General features: G+C 32.1%; 1 protein-coding gene across 3 annotated transcripts in view; it reads left to right on the top strand.

Annotated features, from left to right (window-relative positions):
- LOC146531656 (uncharacterized) overlaps window positions 1–19,944 on the top strand; it is a 60,063-nt gene that overhangs the window by 34,217 nt on the left and 5,902 nt on the right. Inside the window, exons 2-4 of one of the 3 annotated variants that reach the window (XM_085197908.1) lie at window positions 17,701–17,742; window positions 18,163–18,308; window positions 19,006–19,172. In XM_085197908.1, the coding sequence (XP_085054034.1) occupies window positions 17,703–17,742; window positions 18,163–18,308; window positions 19,006–19,172 (353 nt within the window). In that variant the 5' untranslated portion in view covers window positions 17,701–17,702. Of the gene's footprint in view, window positions 1–1,480; window positions 7,648–17,700; window positions 17,743–18,135; window positions 18,309–19,005; window positions 19,173–19,944 lie in introns of those variants that run through there. The other 2 variants (XM_085197907.1, XM_085197906.1) reach the window with 2 other exon arrangements.

The raw sequence follows: 19,944 nt of genomic DNA, 5'->3' as shown, positions 1-19,944 counted from the left end.
CTTGTATAAATCGATCCTATAACCGCCGCATTTACAACTACACACATGAGCTCCTAGGCCGCAACGGGCTCAATATTTATTAATATTTTATTCAAATAAAAAAAAACTGTCTCTATAAGTTATTTATAAAAAAATATCGTTCAATTTTCCTGAACGGCGATATCGCTTGATGCTATCGTAAATTAACTGGAGCACTGTTCAGATAAAAGACACTTAAGAACCCTCCGGTTGGCCACTTAGCTTATTAAAATATTTTAAAATAAAGAAAAATATTATCTATAGACTGCTTTATTTGTGTTAAACTTACTTACTCGCAATACGTATTTTAATACAGAATTTCATACGTTATATAAAAATATTCATCTCGTCCTAAAGAATCGCTCACATCTAGAACATTGTTATCTAAGCATCACACATTTTCACTCACCTTTGACATTTTATTTTTCCACTATAAGTATTCAACTTCTCCATAATTTATAGTGTTATAAAATATTATATTGCTCTTTTTTTTAATTATAATAATTTAAATTTAAAACTACGAACAGCGAATACGATTTTGTTATTGAAAAGATCGATTGAACCTTCGAGGGCTGAATTTCTTTTTCCTCGCTCTGATAACGATGCAAAGCGACAAGCAAAAGCTCCAGAAATCGGAAATGGAGAACGAAACTATCGTATCACGAGGTTCCCAGGCTACCTCTGCCTACCCCGCTATGTGCGGGGTAAAATTTGAATCTAAAAAAAGAAAAAGATGTAGCCTTATTGACACCATGTCCAACTCCAAACGCGTTGTTTATACAATCTATTAAAAACAACAAATACATATGTACATTAATATGAAAAGCATATGCTTTATGTTGTTATTCCTTTTTTTTTACATTTTCTTAATATAAGACTACAAAAAGATATAAAAAATCTTAATTATCTTATTCTAATAGAAGGTTTCCCTGTAATAATTAACAACTTTACGAAAACACGTAAAATAAATGATAGCCACAAAAATTTGACATAGCGCTTTATGAGCGGTGGGGGGCGACCCTAATGCTATATTTATGAAGTATAATGAAGGGACAGGCCTTTCCTTTTCATGTCACGAGATAAAGAAAGGTCGTGTAAATAATTCTGAGCCCATCTCGCTAGAGCACTCGCAATTAAAGTGAGATGAGATTTTTCACTTTTGTATTTTATTATTCCTTTTTCCCATTAATATTCGATTATTTTACAATGTTTGCCTTTTTTTTATAAGTCCATATATTTATAGTCCAACTTTTTATGATAATAATTTTATAATAAAATGTAATTTAAAGTCTTGATTTCTATATTATTTAAAGATGCACATTGTACTAATTTTATTACTTGAATTCAATGATAAATGTGGCTTAGTAGAAATCAAGTCTTATTAGTGTATCGGGCGGCTCGGCACGGCACGGGCACGGGTCGCGCCGTCCGTGCACGCGGTAACCCGTGCCCGTGCTTGCAGGATGCACGCGGTGGGCCTCCACTCCGCGCTGGCGATACGCCGCGAGCGCAAACGACGGGCTGAGCAGCAACGAGCCAGAGAACGACGCTACTCCCTCCAGTCCTCCGAGTCGGGGGTCACTTCCCCCCACTGCTCCACCGGCAGCCTCGAGCGACGCAACCACAAGAAGTCCAGGGCCACCGACAATGAAGTGGTCTCGTCCGTGGGCATGCTTCATCTTGGAGTAGTGTTCCTTGTTCTTGGAGTATTTCTTATCGCGTCCGGATGGCTGCCAGATGATGTCACAGCTTGGAGTAACATAGGGTCTGTAAGCTGGTTTAATGAATTGGTCTGTTCAGGCTTGTTTGCTCTGGGCATTGGAATATTCTTAATCGCCCTTCACAAATACTTAACAAAGAGTGAGGAGGACGCGCTAGAGGATTACGTGCAACGACAATTGACGCGAACCCGTTCTGGTCACAGATTAGAACGTGATGCTGAAACAGGTGGTATGAGAACAAAGGGGGCGAGACGAGCCCGCGCCACTGAAGTACTACCAGATGCAGTCGTTACAGAAACATATACAGAACCACCTCCAGATAGAGCCCACGGTTTTGTGAATGCATTAGCTATAAATGGTGACGCTATGAGAGAAACGCCATTAGAACAGATTGTAGAAGAAGAAATTTCTGTGGCGTCAGAAAGCGAGAGACGACTAGGCAAATTTAACAGAGATACGTACTCCACGCCCTCAGTGGCTCCCAGCCTAAGTCCTGGATCACCTTCAGATACGAGGGAACTGCTGTCTGATGGACGGTATCTCATCATGTCGAGGATGTGAACATCCTAGTTTGACAGATTATTGATCCCGTACATCTTACTTCTCTATGGAATAGTGTTTGATTTTATAGGTAACCATGTGTTACGTTAACACAATTTACATTCTAAAATAATTTTACCAAATTCTTATAAATCTTAAAAATCTTAAAACTAAAATCTGTTAAATTGACTTGCTTCTAACATTTTTCTAACTTGTATCTATAATCCCTTCTGCAAGTGAGTTCCAAAGTTCTTGAACGCAGTCTCCAACGAGAAACAGGATGTTCGGCATCAGTGAAATGTCAAAATGGGGAGAACCGCGGTGCGTTAAGGCTTAAGATCTGGACTACTAGTAGATGTTTCGCTTATTTCGCGTTACCAATTGAAGTTAATGCTGATGCAGCCCGCCGAGCTTACCGCTTAGTGGATTTAACGTTTGCTTTCACATTTTACAGATGGACCAAATCACGGTAGAGTAGCAGAACTATAGATACTCTTTTATTATTGCAGTCATGAAGAATATTTAAATCTGAACGAAGCACAATTCTCGCGTGTTTATGTCACTTTTCCTTACTTTATGTTGTTAAATATTGATTGCAGTTGTAAACGGGTCTTGTATTTTATTAATGATTCGTTTATTGGCTTGAGACTGATTGTGAATACTGTTCTAGAATCTAATAATTTATAATTTATTACTATTGTTTGCGCAGATTTCCGAGAATAGTATGAATTTGATTTTCCAATGCAGTTGTGCCAAAACAACAATGTTAACAAATTTACACTTTTCTACATCCGGTATAAAATAAATATCGATCTAATTACTCTAAGGCTAAATTTAAATGATCTCAGACATGTTAAGGTTTTTGTTTAAGAGTATTTTTTTGGGCTGTGATTAAATTATTGTTGAATTTAAGTATCTACTTCTTATATAACTCTTTTCGACTTGCTAAAGTTTATTTTTTGGTTAAATTTATTCTAGCTTTAATTTATAATAATATGTCCTCTGATGGAAGCGACGAGTTTTCGTCATTTGTAATTCTCACTGATATTATCATAAGATTAAACATATTCATCACGAGCTTAGCTACGCAATGCATAGACTTTTAATGATTCTTCGAATATTTTCCCTATAATTTAATGATTCCCAACTTACATTCTAAATGGTGTATGTGATATTTATGTAATTTTTTTATTGCATTTCGAAATGATCTCTTGTGTTTTTAAAATTTTATATCTTTTAAGTATTTTAACAAGTATAATGTATTATTCCACTCTTAGAATAGAAAAATACTTTTTTTAGAAGATGTATAAATATAGTATGAAAAGTAGCGCGACTTCCCCTACGAGTTTAAAGTTTTTGTACATTTTCTAAAAAAAGTATTGATTTTTACTTACTTTGTAAAAATTAATGGAGAATTGTTTTGATCTCAAATTGCACAACATTATATTGAATTTAAAATTGTATTATTGATTTAGATTAAGATCCTTGTTTATTTCAAGTTACTGGCTGTTAGCACAATTTTTACTATTACCTTAAGTACTTACTGTATAATAAGTATGTGGAAAATGTAAGAAAAAATAAAAATATAGGTTGCACAGATGCTAAAAATGGCATTATACAATGTTGCCATGATAATATTTTTAATTTTTCTTATATTATCTATATCTGTATATTTATAATTGCCTCTATGTTTAGTAAATGCTAGCTTGTAAATATGGTGAAATAAAAGAGAGAATTAGAGTACAAAAAACGTGAGCGCTCTTAAAAAAATATTCCAGCATCCAAATAATGGTAGCCTTCAAAAGAAACAATAGTCAAATTAATACCATAAAAATTATCTATAAACTATAAAATAGGCTGAAATGATAAAAAAATCAAAAGAAAATCTCTTAAAAGTAAAGTAAAGTGCCATATTCGCTTTATATTATGAAACATAAATGAATACATTGTAAAATCTTATTCAACGTAAATACTATAATAAAACAATGCACTTATAAAATAGCGTGAAAAATAGTTCTTGCACATATTAATTATTAAATTTCTCGTGCCTATACTTTTATATTTAGATATTTTTGATAGTATACGTAAGATTTAATATTCGCTAAACCACATACATACATACGAGTACATACCATTACATGTAAATATATCACGCGTCCTTTTTAAATTTTTTATCATTATTGTATTTTTAAGAGACGCCTTCTTTTCCTCCTAAGATTCACACTTTCGATAGTTAAATTGAAAATTTATATGGATGACTAGAAAATATTGCCCAAATCATTATATCTAATAAATAATAAACTATTAAAATAAAAAATACTATTAAATTTGAGGCAATTTCATTTCTACGCTCTGTTGGAAACGAAGTGTTTTAACACTAGGTTCTATCTGTGTACCTTACTCTATTCGGGATACAGCGGGAAGCTGAAAGAAAAAGGAAAAAGAAAAACAGTGGAAACACTGCCAATTTCCAAAAAAAGATTTTCCGTTTATTATCGAAAGTGAGAATTGACATTAAAATTAAATAAAATTAAATTAAAAGCTTAAGCCTTGTAATATACATACATATTCGTATATAAGCACTTAACCTTATAGCACAATGTGATCTTATATGAAACAAATGTATGTAGTATATTTTTATTTGTGATGTTAATTTAAACAGTTTTGGTGTTGTATCAGCTCAAAAGTGTTAGTTGTGATTTTTTTTACGCAATTTCGATGTCGTGGAAACATTTTTTATAAACGCTTTTGCGCCTTTTTAAACAATTCTACATATATGCGTATAGTGCGCACCAATTTACATACATAAATACATACCTACTTCATATTATATATCTAAGAAATTGCATGTACCTATTACAATTTATAATGTTTGTCTCTTTTATTTATTGTATTCTACAAAAATAGAATAAAAGATTATAAGGACAAGGTCGCACGTTCGATTCCTTAACAAGGGTATCTTGCAACTTAAACTCGTTTCTTAACAATAATGACATTTTGTGTCAACGTATCGTTACAATGAAGAAAAATTTTCTTTTATTGTGTACATTTTTTGGACTGCAGTGTACTTATATGAGGATTATGAAAAAAAAAAACAAATATGTAAAAATTTTAACTAATGCAAAGATCATGAATATTTTTTTAATATATAAGAGTTATGTAATAATATGTTTCTTCATTTTATATAGTAAAAGAGGCAAATATTGTAAATATTTTTCTGTTTCATTAAAATGTTGTTGTGTTTGTATTAAGAATATTATAAAAATACATACAGATTATGTAGTACATAATCTTATAATTTATTTATTTATTTAAAATAAATTTTAAAGGGAATAATTTAAAAATGAACGTTACAATTTTACCACTGACTGTAGTTATTTTAAATATATCGGCTAATTAATACGCGGCGATGAGTTCTGCCACTAAACATGATTTCTTGAATTCGAGCGATAATTCATATCTCTCTGCTTACTTTGCTATGTGCAGGTTAACAAGTGAAGCTGATATCACATTATACCTATATTCCTACAAAACTAGTTTCAAGCAATCGTTGTAAATGAGTTAAAGTTAAAAAGGATAATAGTTTAGCTTCACTGTGTATTCCGCTTATAGCAGAGTCTACCCTACGTAGTACTACGCAAAGTTCCCTCTGTCTAAATGGATTTTAGTGTTCAAACACTCCGATCCTCTATTGGCTATTTATTAACCATTGCGGAACTCTACACCGAGCTTTGTCTTCTTATCAGGGCGAAGAAGTCAGTCGCGTTTGTTTTTTTTTTTGTTTTTTGTGCCTTTTTACCTTTTCACAAATAAAAAAATGTGTAATCTTAATACAAATACAATATATTTTAAATATGGTTGTACTGTCACAAAGTGATATTAACCTAAATCGTTGGTATAGATGTAGTAATCGTTTAGTATTACTTATATACTAACGCTACTGAATCTAAAAATTAGAGACTTATCACTAAAAATGACGTCAACAATCAACAAGGCAACAAGGAAGCCAAAGGTCGCAAGAGATTTGGCGCGGTTTTTAAGTGCAGTTAGGTGAACTAAGTTGATTTTAAGTTTAAAAGTTTCAAAAATACCCGCACCTACACTTAAAAACCGCCAAATCTGTACGTTGTTGTTACTACTTAAGTATGTATAAAATTTTAAATCCATTTTCCTTTTCAATAACTCTACTAATACTTTTTAAATTTAAAATATTATATTTGTTAACTAGCTGATAAGCGTCTGTAAAATACTTGAAGGATAAAAATAATTAAATTTAATATATTCACGTTGTATCCCACATATAGCAGGATAAGCAGAGGGAACCTAGTATTAAGACCCGCTTGAAATTAGGTTCCCTCTGTTTATCCTGCTATGCAGGAAGAGGCGTGCTTTGTTTTGTATATTAAACTTTATATCTTACATGTATACTAAATGAATTTTGATAATACCCTAATATATGTCAAAAATAAATCTATTTATCTCCTTATCCTAAAATTATCTATTAAAAAGATCTTTTTTCCTACGAATACATCTTATTCCTAAAACTATTTACTTCTTCTTTAAATAGTAAGTCCTACATTTACTACATCTATACTGACGACTAGATAATTATTTAATTATAAACAAATAAACTTTCTGTACAAGTTTTTAATAGTTAAATTATTTCATTAAATTTAATATGAAATTTTGTAATAATGCAATTTAAAACTGTTGAGAGGGAATATGTGATTATTTATTTTTTGTTATTAATTTTAAAACCAGAACGGAACCTTTGGCAACGGAGTTTCTTAACACTAGGTTTCCTCTGCTTTTCCTGCTGTGTGCGGGATACAGCTTGAAGCTGAATTTAACTTTATAATCTAAAATTTTATATGACACATTTTAAGAAATAGAAAATCCCACTATTCTACAGATTTTTCGAGAAATCGTCTCTAATCCATCTTTATCACATGAGCTGTTCAGATCTAAAGAATAATGTAATGTTTCAATTTCTTCAAGAACAATTAATTTCCATTTAATTTTTTTTATAATGCACATTTGTCATCCATCCATTTATTGAGGCCATAGAAGACAATCGTACAGTCTAACTTTAAAACGAAGTTTGTGGGTTCGACTCCCACTAGGGGCAAGGAATTATTCTCCATCCCCGCTCTACCTCTTTGCCTATCCTACTATATAAGATAAAATCGTGATTCAATAGAAAAAAATATAATAATTGTAAAGTTAAAATGCAATTAAATAAACAATTTTCAATTATAAATGAAGTAATCACATATTACCTCTCAAACGCACACACCATACACGTTAGGCAAATATTTTATTTCACTGAATTTATTACACTTATTATTATAATAAATTAATAATTCAATCTTTTGATATTTTATTTCACCTAATTAAAGTAATTAATTGTTATAAATAGTTATTTAATTAGTAAAAAAAGTGGGGCAGCGAGGTTGTGTGATTCCTTTGTTTGGTTGGTTGGTTGTTGTGTATGACTCGGAGCAATTAATCATTCATTCATTCAAAAAACCCTATTACTAATACTGCTGTCCGTCCGTCTAGGGGGTTGCCTCTTTACAACTCTTTCCTTAAAGGAAATATTTTTTCTTTGCCAATTTCATTAAGGAGTCCAATCTACTCAATACCGTTAAGTTGCCGGGTAACCTTAATTATCTCGACAGCTTTAAGCATCCTTCTAAGTGCCCGCAACGATTGTCATTGATCTTAGCTTAGCAGTTGTTTTGTAGAAAGGAGGGCATCTGCCAACCCATCTAACATCTGACTAGGGCGTATGTTGCTTGACCTAGCTAGTACAGTAGAATTGACGTGTCGTGGCCTCCCTGAAGTTAGCTTTAAATGGCTTTAAATGGAATCGAACCCACAACCAGCCGCGTTTACAGTCACAGGCTTGTGCCCCTGCGCCACGACTAGCCTCTTATAAATAATTATATAATAATTCTTACTGTGAAGGGATAAAAATCACACAACTAGAAGGTTAGTTTTATCCTCCCTTGTTCGACGAAGCATACTACAAAGCAGTATCTATAAAGCCCATGCGAGCGTGAAAGAGCACAAAGGGAATGAAGTTTGTGTAAAGGCCTATACTGCCACAGTGTAGGCGACGCGTTTAAATCCATTGAAAATTTAGTTAAAAAGTCTCTTAGAATATGCTATATATGATTTATTGAGGCCAGTTGTGACTGACGTAACTGGTTCTAATGCCTCCAGAATTGTCGAAGCAAATGGAGGTCTTAACATTAAGGTCCCTTTGCCCACCACCTAAGAAAAATCATAAACATGCTTGGTTTATAATTTTTCTTGTGATGTATAAAAGTATTTTCATTTTTAGAATATCGTCAAAAGATAGAAACTGAGTCTATATTAGTATAAAATATATTAATAGATATAAAGTTTATCCTAAATCCATTCTGTGGTTTTTGCGTAAAAGGGGAACAAACATACATCCTCACAAACTTTCACATTTATAACATTAATAGGATATAATGAATCTATATAATTATGTAGATTTGCATTTAATTAGTTTGGATATAAACCACCAAGTTCAATTTATTAGACATATTTACATATAATATCTGTTCTCGTCTCTATCTCAAGGTCGAGGGATGCTAGGCACGTACGTACCTACAGTTCGTCAAATACATATTCAAATTGCGTTCTAATATCGTATATTACTAGTTCGATATCTTGTTATGAGAAGTTCGTGGCGGGGTGGTACAGCATCGGAATGTGAACAGGATGGTTGTGGATTCAATTCCCGCTCAGGGGAATAACGTATTTTTATTAACTCTGTCTCTGTATGTCTCGGAAAAGTAGGTGGAAAATGTGGAATGGTTACTTCTACCTACGTTATCATGAAGGATACAGCGAGACAGCATATTTAAGTATTAAAAATACTTAGTAGTTGGTAAAAAAGTGGGGAAAATATATGAAAATAATAAAAAAATACTTTACACCCTTATCTAAATGCATTATTGTGCATTATTTAGGTCGCTTTCGAAGCTATAATTTTGTGGTCACCGTGACGGTTTCAATTAAAAAATATTGATCGAGTCAGCGCTTATAAGCTATTCGTTTATTGTATATTTTTTAATTTTTGATATATTATCTGTTTCGTTTAAAAAGGCTGACATTTTTCCCCTCTACAATTTACACTACTGCAGGTATTTATTTCGCACTGGGTAATAACGTTTGATTGTAGACGCTACTCGATCGTGAGTTCGATTCCCACTACAGGGAATGAATTATTTTCACTTTTCGCCACTCGAAATTAGAGCGGAAAATGAAGAACGGAGTTTCTTAACCTGCTGAAGCTTGAATCGTATTTTTTTAATCGTAGATGAAGCTTTTGAATCGTAGATGAAGCATGTCGCTTCCCACTTCCTTGCAATTTTCTAGATATTGTGTGTTAAGTGGCGGAGTTCAACGCCACGGTTTGTCTTGACAGAGGGAGAAAATAAGTAAGAATGAAGCTATTAAAAATAATATATTTAATTCTTACTACGCAACAAATTGAACCTATATACTTTTGGCATAAACCGAATATCAGTATGCCAGAGGATTGCCAATTAAACATGAAGCACAACACCCATAACAAAAGACCACATAAATATCGGTTAACAGCTCGACCCAGTTGGCAGATGGTTGGCAAACTTGAATCAACTCAAAGACGTCTTTCAAATGACGGCGCTCTTCAAAATACTAGTATTATGCCGCAAAATTGCGAGATTTTTTTCGGTTTTTAGTATGAATAATCATGTTTTTCTTTTGGCTGTTTTTTCCTAATATTAACTTTATTAAGCCTGGGATAGACTTAAAGAATTTAATTCTTCCTATTAAAATATGGTTAACTACGCACCAGGGAGAAAATTAAATAGCTACGAAGATTTTATCAAAAGATGTACTTGCCTCAGGTATCATCGTGGCACACTCTCACATTAAGCGCGATAGTCGTGAGTTCGATCTCCACTCAGAGGAATGATGTATTTAAATAATTTTCATTTGCCTGCTCTTGTGGAAGAAAGTGGGGACAGAGTGTCCTAACATTAGGTCCCCTCCGGCTACCCTGCTTGCGAGCAGAAAAAGCGTTTTAAATGTAATTGCATTCACAAGGCAATATTGGAGAGACTTAGCACGGCGTTGAGCTCTACCACTAAGCATGTATTGTATCAAATTATCATATCGTGCTTCAGAATAAACATGAATTAGAAAAAAGAATAGTGATTTACGACTTATTATACAAATTCTTATGTCTGTGAACTTAGCAGAGCATTGTCCAGCAGATCAAAAAAAAAGTGGAGTTCTCTTCGCATGCACCTGAGTTCTATAGTTCCTGATAGATTTTATAAATAGTTCTGCCGTTTTTACCCCTGAAAAAGTTATGTAAAAAAATGATCTGCTAACTTCCCGTGGCAGATCATTTTTTTGCAAATAAAAATCGGGGCGAGATCTGCACTCATAGGGATGAATAAAATAGTTCCTGATAATTTTTAACAATAGTTCTGTTAATTTCACGAAGAAAAAAATTTTTAAACAGAAAAAAAGAACGTTCGTTTCGAAAAAAGTTCGAAAGGTAAAGTAATTTTTAAAATTAATAAAATGATACTCAGACGCGAGAACTCTTTATTTTTCAATAGAATATAAGTAGTTCTACAATATTTAGCCTGAAAGAAAACCATAACTCTGAAAAAACTGCCAGCAGAGCATAGTTGATTGTATGAAATATTGAAAAATGTCCATTTCAACTCTTCATATGTAAAAGTACTAAATAATCTATTTATGAATGTGCTCAGACTCGGGAACTCTTTAATTTCTAACAGAATATGAGTTGTTCTATTATAAAAAGCTAATTATGAAACTAGAACTCCTGTAAAAATGCCAGCAGAGCATAGTCGAAAATTCGATTTGTTGAAAAATATCAAATTAACTAGTTGCGAAGAAAAATATTTTCTTAAAATATTAATATCTTCCTCAGAAGCGAGAACTCTTCATTTTTCAATAGAATATAAGTCGTTGTACGATATTTAGCCTGAAAGAAAACCAGAACTCTGAAAAAACTGCCAGCAGAGCATAGTTGATTGTATGAAATATTGAAAAATGTCCATTTCAACTCTTCATATGTAAAAGTACTAAATAATTTTCTATTTTAATGTGCTCAGACTCGGGAACTCTTTGATTTCTACTAGAATATGAGCAGTTCTATTATAAAAAGCCAATTATAAAACTAGAACTCCTGTAAAAATGCCAGCAGAGCATAGTCGAAAATTCGATTTGTTGAAAAATAGCAAATTAACTTGTTGCGAAGAAAAATATTTTTTAAAAATATTAATATCTTGCTCAGAAGCGAGAACTCTTCATTTTTCAATAGAATATAAGTCGTTGTACGATATTTAGCCTGAAAGAAAACCAGAACTCTGAAAAAACTGCCAGCAGTGCATAGTTGATTGTATGAAATATTGAAAAATGTCCATTTCAACTCTTCATATGTAAAAGTACTAAATAATTTATTTATGAATGTGCTCAGACCCGGGAACTCTTTGATTTCTAACAGAATATGAGTTGTTCTATTATAAAAAGCTAATTATAAAACTAGAACTCCTGTAAAAATGCCAGCAGAGCATACTTGAATATTTAATTTGCCGAAAAATATCAAATTAATTTGTAGCGAAGAAAAATATTTTTTAAAAATATGAATATCTTGCTCAGAAGCGAGAACTCTTCATTTTTCAATAGAATATAAGTCTTTGTACGATATTTAGCCTGAAAGAAAACCAGAACTCTGAAAAAACTGCCAGCAGAGCATAGTTGATTGTATGAAATATTGAAAAATGTCCATTTCAACTCTTCATATGTAAACGTACTAAATAATTTATTTATAAATGTGCTCAGACTCGGGAACTCTTTGATTTCTAACAGAATATGAGTTGTTCTATTATAAAAAGCTAATTATAAAACTAGAGCTCTTGTAAAAATGCCAGCAGAGCATACTTGAATATTTAATTTGCCGAAAAATATCAAATTAAGTTGTAGCGAAGAAAAATATTTTTTTAAAATATTAATATCTTGCTCAGAAGCAAGAACTCTTCATTTTTCAATAGAATATAAGTCGTTGTACGATATTTAGCCTGAAAGAAAATCAGAACTCTGAAAAAACTGCCAGCAGAGCATAGTTTAATGTATGAAATATTGAAAAATGTCTATTTTAAGTCTTCATATGTAAAAGTACTAAATATTTTTTTTTGAAAGTGTTCAGCCACGGGAACTCTTGGATTTCTAACAGAATATGAGTTATTCTATAATAAAAAGCCAATTACAAAACTAGAACTCCTGTAAAAATGCCAGCAGAGCATAGTTGAAAATTCGATTTGTTGAAAAATATCAAATTAACTTGTTGCGAAGAAAAATATTTTTTAAAAATATGAATATCTTGCTCAGAATCGAGAACTCTTCATTTTTCAACAGAATACAGGTAGTTCTACGATATTTAGCCTAAAAGAAAACCAGAACTCTGAAAAAACTGCCAGCAGAGCATAGTTGATTGTATGAAATATTGAAAAATGTCCATTTCAACTCTTCATATGTAAAAGTACTAAATAATTTTCTATTTTAATGTGCTCAGACTCGGGAACTCTTTGATTTCTACTAGAATATGAGCAGTTCTATTATAAAAAGCCAATTATAAAACTAGAACTCCTGTAAAAATGCCAGCAGAGCATAGTCGAAAATTCGATTTGTTGAAAAATATCAAATTAACTAGTTGCGAAGAAAAATATTTTTTTAAAATATTAATATCTTCCTCAGAAGCGAGAACTCTTCATTTTTCAATAGAATATAAGTAGTTCTATGATATTTAGCCTGAAAGAAAACCAGAACTCTGAGAAAACTGCCAGCAGAGCATAGTTGATTGTATGAAATATTGAAAAATGTCCATTTCAACTCTTCATATGTAAAAGTACTAAATAATTTAATTATGAATGTGCTCAGACTCGGGAACTCTTTGATTTCTAACAGAATATGAGTTGTTCTATTATAAAAAGCGAATTATGAAACTAGAACTCCTGTAAAAATGCCAGCAGAGCATAGTCGAAAATTCGATTTGTTGAAAAATAGCAAATTAACTTGTTGCGAAGAAAAATATTTTTTAAAAATATTAATATCTTGCTCAGAAGCGAGAACTCTTCATTTTTTAACAGAATACACGTAGTTCTACGATATTTAGCCAAAAAGAAAACCAGAACTCTGAAAAAACTGCCAGCAGAGCATAGTTGATTGTATGAAATATTGAAAAATGTCCATTTCAACTCTTCATATGTAAAAGTACTAAATAATTTATTTCTGAATGTGCTCAAACACGAGAACTCTTGTATTTCTAACAGAATATAAGTTGTTCTATTATAAAAAGCCAATTACAAAACTAGAACTCCTGTAAAAATGCCAGCAGAGCATAGTTAAAAGTTCGATTTGTTGAAAAATATCAAATTAACTTGTTGCGACGAAAAATATTTTTTAAAAATATGAATATCTTGCTCAGAAGCGAGAACTCTTCATTTTTCAACAGAATACAGGTAGTTCTACGATATTTACCCTGAATGAAAACCAGAACTCTGAAAAAACTGCCAGCAGAGCATAGTTGATTGTATGAAATATTGAAAAATGTCCATTTCAACTCTTCATATGTAAAAGTACTGAATAATTTCCTATTTTAATGTGCTCAGACTCAGGAACTCTTTGATTTCTACTAGAATATGAGTAGTTCTATTATAAAAAGCCAATAATTAAACAAGAACTCCTGTAAAAATACCAGCAGAGCATACCTGAATATTCAATTTGTCGAAAAATATCAAATTTCTTATCTGAAACGCAGAAATATTTTTTTAAAATATTAAAATCGTGCTCAGAAGCGAGAAGTCTTCATTTTTCAATAGAATACAAATAGTTCTATGAAATTTAGCCTGCAACAAATACAGAACTCTGAAAAAAATATTTACTACTTGTACATATGAAGAGTTGAATTTGTCATCTTTCTACATTTCACATGTTCAACTATGCTCTGCTGGCAGTTTTTTCAGAGTTCTGGTTTTCTTTCAGGCTAAATATCGTAGAAAGACTTATATTCTACTGAAAAATGAAGAGTTCTCGCTTCTGAGCAAGATATTAATATTTTTAAAAAATATTTTTCTTCGCTACAAATTAACTTGATATTTTTCGACAAATTGAATATTAAGGTATGCTCTCCTGGCATTTTTACAGGAGTTCTAGTTTTGTAATTGGCTTTTTATAATAGAAATTCTCATATTCTGTTAGAAATTAAAGAGTTCCCGAGTCTGAGCACATTAAAATAGAAAATTATTCAGTACTTTTACATATGAAGAGTTGAAATGGACATTTTTGAATATTTTATACAATCAACTATGCTCTGCTGGCAGTTTTTTCAGAGTTCTGGTTTTCTTTCAGGCTAAATATCATAGAACTACTTATATTCTATTGAAAAATGAAGAGTTCTCGCTTTTGAGCTAGATATTAATATTTTTAAAAAATATTTTTCGTCACAACATGTTAATTTGATATTTTTCAAGAAATACAAATTTCAACTATGCTCTGCTGGCGTTTTTACAGGAGTTCTAGTTTTGTAATTGGCTTTGTATAATAGAATAACTCATATTCTATTAGAAATCCAAGAGTTCCCGTGTCGGAACACTTTCAAAAAAAAATATTTAGTACTTTAACATATGTAGAGTTAAAATTGTAATTTTTCTACATTTCATACAATCAACTATGCTCTGCTGGCAGTTTTTTCAGAGTTCTGGTTTTCATTCAGGCTAAATATCGTAGAACTACCTGTATTCTGTTGAAAAATGAAGAGTTCTCGCTTCTGAGCAAGATATTAATATTTTTAAAAAATATTTTTCGTCGCAACAAGTTAATTTGATATTTTTCAACAAATCGAATTTTCAACTATGCTCTGCTGGCATTTTTATAGGAGTTCTAGTTTTGTAATTGGCTTTGTATAATAGAATAACTCATATTCTATTAGAAATCTAAGAGTTCCCGTGTCGGAACACTTTCAAAAAAAAATATTTAGTACTTTAACATATGTAGAGTTAAAATTGTCATTTTTCTACATTTCATACAATCAACTATGCTCTGCTGGCAGTTTTTTCAGAGTTCTGGTTTTCTTTCAGGCTAAATATCGTACAACGACTTATATTCTATTGAAAAATGAAGAGTTCTCGCTTCTGAGGAAGATATTAATATTTTAAGAAAATATTTTTCTTCGCAACTAGTTAATTTGATATTTTTCAACAAATCGAATTTTCGACTATGCTCTGCTGGCATTTTTACAGGAGTTCTAGTTTCATAATTAGCTTTTTATAATAGAACAACTCATATTCTGTTAGAAATTAAAGAGTTCCCGAGTCTGAGCACATTCATAAATAGATTATTTAGTACTTTTACATATGAAGAGTTGAAATGGACATTTTTCAATATTTCATACAATCAACTATGCTCTGCTGGCAGTTTTTTCAGAGTTATGGTTTTCTTTCAGGCTAAATATTGTAGAACTAGTTATATTCTATTGAAAAATAAAGAGTTCTCGCGTCTGAGTATCATTTTATTAATTTTAAAAATTACTTTACCTTTCGAACTTTTTTCGAAACGAACGTTCTTTTTTTCTGTTTAAAAATTTTTTTCTTCGTGAAATTAACAGAACTATTGTTAAAAATTATCAGGAACTATTTTATTCATCCTTATGAGTGCAGATCTCGCCCCGATTTTTATTTGCAAAAAAATGATCTGCCACGGGAAGTTAGCAGATCATTTTTTTACATAACTTTTTCAGGGGTAAAAACGGCAGAACTATTTATAAAATCTATCAGGAACTATAGAACTCAGGTGCATGCGAAGAGAACTCCACTTTTTTTTTGATCTGCTGGACAATGCTCTGCTAAGTTCACAGACATCAAATTCTTCACAAAAGAAAAAGTGAAAGGAAGAAAAGAGGAAATATATAGGTAATTATATTTTATTATAAACAAAATGGTTGCGGAAAACAATAAATTCAGTTAGAAATTATTACTTGGCGCAGCGCTAAAATGCCGCACATTCGCTAAAAGCCTTTATAAATTTGAGGCGACCCAGTTGACTTGAGTCTACACTCGACCGCGGCCATACGGCGTTCAACGTTTTGAAGTCATATTATGTATATGACATATGAATATTCCATACGCCTATGTATGAAAACGCTGTTAAAAAGAAAAGCAGCTTCACGCTTTTTCCCGCACAGCAGGATAGGCAGAGGCCGCAGAGGGAACCTAGTGTTAAGACATTTTGTTCCTTCCGTTCCCCCCAATTTTTCATGCCATTTAAATTAAAGAACAACATTTTTTTATTTACTAAGGTTAGCTACGACGAATACAAGTACCACCCACCAAGTAATGTCTTTTCCTTGGGGGATTTGGGCTTGATTTTACATATCAAAGCCGCCATGGTGCAGTGCGAAAGCATTTGATAGTTGAGGGTTTGATTATAACTCGATGACATTAATTTATATAAATTATTTTGACTTTTCCGCTCTGACAGAGTGTTTCAACACTGCAATTGTAAAAGTGAAAGTTTTATTCCTTCATTCAATGCATTCTCGACAATTGGATGAAAAATGTGGAACGGAATTTCTTAACAATTGGTTACCTCTGTTTTCTCTGTTATATGCTGGAGATAGCAACTAATATAACACCATAGAAAAAGGTAAAAAAAATCATATGAATCATAAAAAAATAGACTTACTGCACTATACTTAAAGTGGGAACGTTTTAAAACATCTTGAAAGGAAAAATGAAGCAGATTGTTTAAATACAAATGCATAGTTTTAATAATCTGTTCTTTTATTAAAACGCTACAAACATGAATATTTTGTTGACAGAAATGGCCGAGTTCTATTTAAGTACGAAATGAAAATTTATTTTTCTTTTATTGTTTCGACATTTTGAGTTTTATTATGGTCATAAAGAAAATATGTTATTTTGACTGTATACAAGATAATATTTAAATAGATCTTTCTTTCTTTTTTTAACTTTACGCATGATCATCCTGTTTATGGCAGAGTAGGCATTATTTGAGTTTTTTTTTTTAAACAAACAATATTTTTATTAGCAAGGGACCTAGTATTTCCTTTTATGTATTTCGAATGTAATTCAGAAAAATATTTATAATTAAAATAAAATTTATTTTCTCTGCCTCCATTTTGTTACACCAAACGAAACAAGTAATTTTTCATCAAAAGTGACTTGAGATTTTGCATATGAGGAGTTAAATAGGTAATTTTAAATGATGACCATCATATAAATATATTGTATACCAATCTATCCTAATTTTTTGATCTAATAAAATTCTTAATTTGTTTCAGATATGCTACAATCCTTATTACAGCCAAGAGATAATCAAAGACGTAAGTTCTATATACTCAAATATTTTAGTTGTAAATAGTAATAAAGTATGAAAAATTCGATATAAAATCTCAATTTGAGTGTGTGATAGCGTATATAATCACATGGGTGGTTAAAGGGCTTTTTGGCTTGACGCACTTATTCCAGGAACTATTATATCGCATTGAAAAATTCCATTTGGAATTTGATAGTCCATTCATCGAGAAAGACTATTTTACATCGCGTTAATTATAATGACATCTTCTGTGGTCAGAGATATCTCAGGCACACACATATTTTAGTTATTTATTCAGCCCAAGGATGAAGTCGAGGGTCTACGCTAGTATTATATAAAAAAACTGGTTACCAAATTTATAACCCAATATGTAGAAATCTACATATAGAAAATTTCTCAGCGAAAATGATTGGTGCGATGCCTGCAGTCGCCGTCCGGCATGAACGGCGTAGAGCTGAGAAGAGAACGGGGCGGCGGCCGTCGCAGCTGCCCTTGCAGCTCGGGAGGGGAGTAGAGGACCCCACGCCCTCGCCAGATCATCGGCTGAGGAATGAGCTTTATGTTTGTGGAAAGGTAATTGAGAGAGCTTCTTTGATCTTTATGAACATCGTCCAAGTAAGTAAGTACGTGTAAAATTTAGAGACAAAAAGATTATTTGAAATTAAAATTCACCAGCAATATTTAAAAACACAATTATCGCCGAGGAAACCTTCTCTTAAAACAGTCTAAATTAGACACTGCATATTAAGAGATGTACTTCAACGCCGCGCTTCATCTTGTTACCAGAGCAAAGTGTGTTGAGTCCTGTTACCAGAGCTGTAATAGAAATAATTAATTCCCCAGAGTGGGAATCGAACCCAAAACCGTCGGTTCATATAAAATACGGCACATAGGTCTTTATTAATCTGTTTTTAGTTAATTCCACATGTAACCTATAGAAGTAGTTTACATGTATGTCATTTTCTGTTCACATTTACACTTTTCTGAAAGCTGGTTTTTAACCTACAAAGCTTCTATAGGATGACATTTTGAAGACCTATTTACAACTTACGTTATAGCAGCATGTACTATATTCTATATACACTTGTATGTGAATCATGTGAAATCTACTAAAATTGAGCTTTTTTTGTTGGAAAAAGTAAAAAAAAATAAGTTTTCTAAATAGTATGTTAAATAAATAGGAAAATATTGTGAAAAGCTAAGGGTTACTTTGATGAAACGCCACGTATATTTACCTTACCTTAGGTCTAAATACTTATCTAACTTGCAGGTGGCAGCACTACACGCGATAGTAGGATCGCTCCTGCTGGGCATCGTGGTGCTAGTGGTGGGACTCGTGCAGCTGTCACCTGGTGCGGAGGCAGCCCAACATCGCTACTACTTGATGGGCGCGGGCGCAGCACTAGTTGGGGTTGGTGTTTTAGGTGCAGTGCTTAGGTGAGAACTTCAGATGATTTTACGATTTATTCAAATTGAGATAGCTGCACACTGTATCCCACATATATCAGGTTATACAGAGGGAACCTGGGCACCTAGTGTTAAAAAACACAGTTCCCTTGCACTTCAATGTTGAGTGGTGAAATATTTTGTTTCCTCAAGTGAGAATCGAACCGATTCTTATTTCGATTCTTATTCTGTCGTTTATACAGTTGCGTTCTTGTGCGCCTGTGCCACAACTGCCTACTACTCTCTCTACCATATTCTCATACTCCCCAGAATTAGGATGTAATCCACGTATACCACGAAATCCAAAAGGAATACAGTGTTATGATTCTTAGTTCCTCACTCACCGCCCAATATTTGAGACATTAAGTGTTGAGTAGCAGAACTCAACGCCGCGCTTGGCCTTCCCAGAACAAGAAAATATAATTAATTAAAAAAGTATATTATTAATTTAAATTATTTATTTAATATTTAAGAAATTATTTAGGTTATGAAAAATGTATCTATAGACCTTTTTTTCGCATACTTACACATTTTATTCTCCCACATGACTAATGTTGGCTGGTAGAGTAGAGAGAGCATACACTTTTTATGTATTAAATTCTGTGCAATAAAGAATTTAAGAATTTAAGAAAAATAATATATTTATTGTAATTTAATTATATTCAGTTAATTTCTTAGTTAATGACTTATAATTTTATGGTACCTATATACCTAATGATCCAATATCGTTAGAGCAGTAAATGACTCTAATGTAGCTTAAAAG

Source organism: Heliconius melpomene, chromosome 15 (assembly GCF_056956725.1).
Source record: "Heliconius melpomene rosina isolate 202511_hmr_F chromosome 15, ASM5695672v1, whole genome shotgun sequence".
Lineage (NCBI taxonomy): Eukaryota > Metazoa > Arthropoda > Insecta > Lepidoptera > Nymphalidae > Heliconius > Heliconius melpomene.
This window is presented reverse-complemented; position numbering and strand designations above follow the sequence as displayed.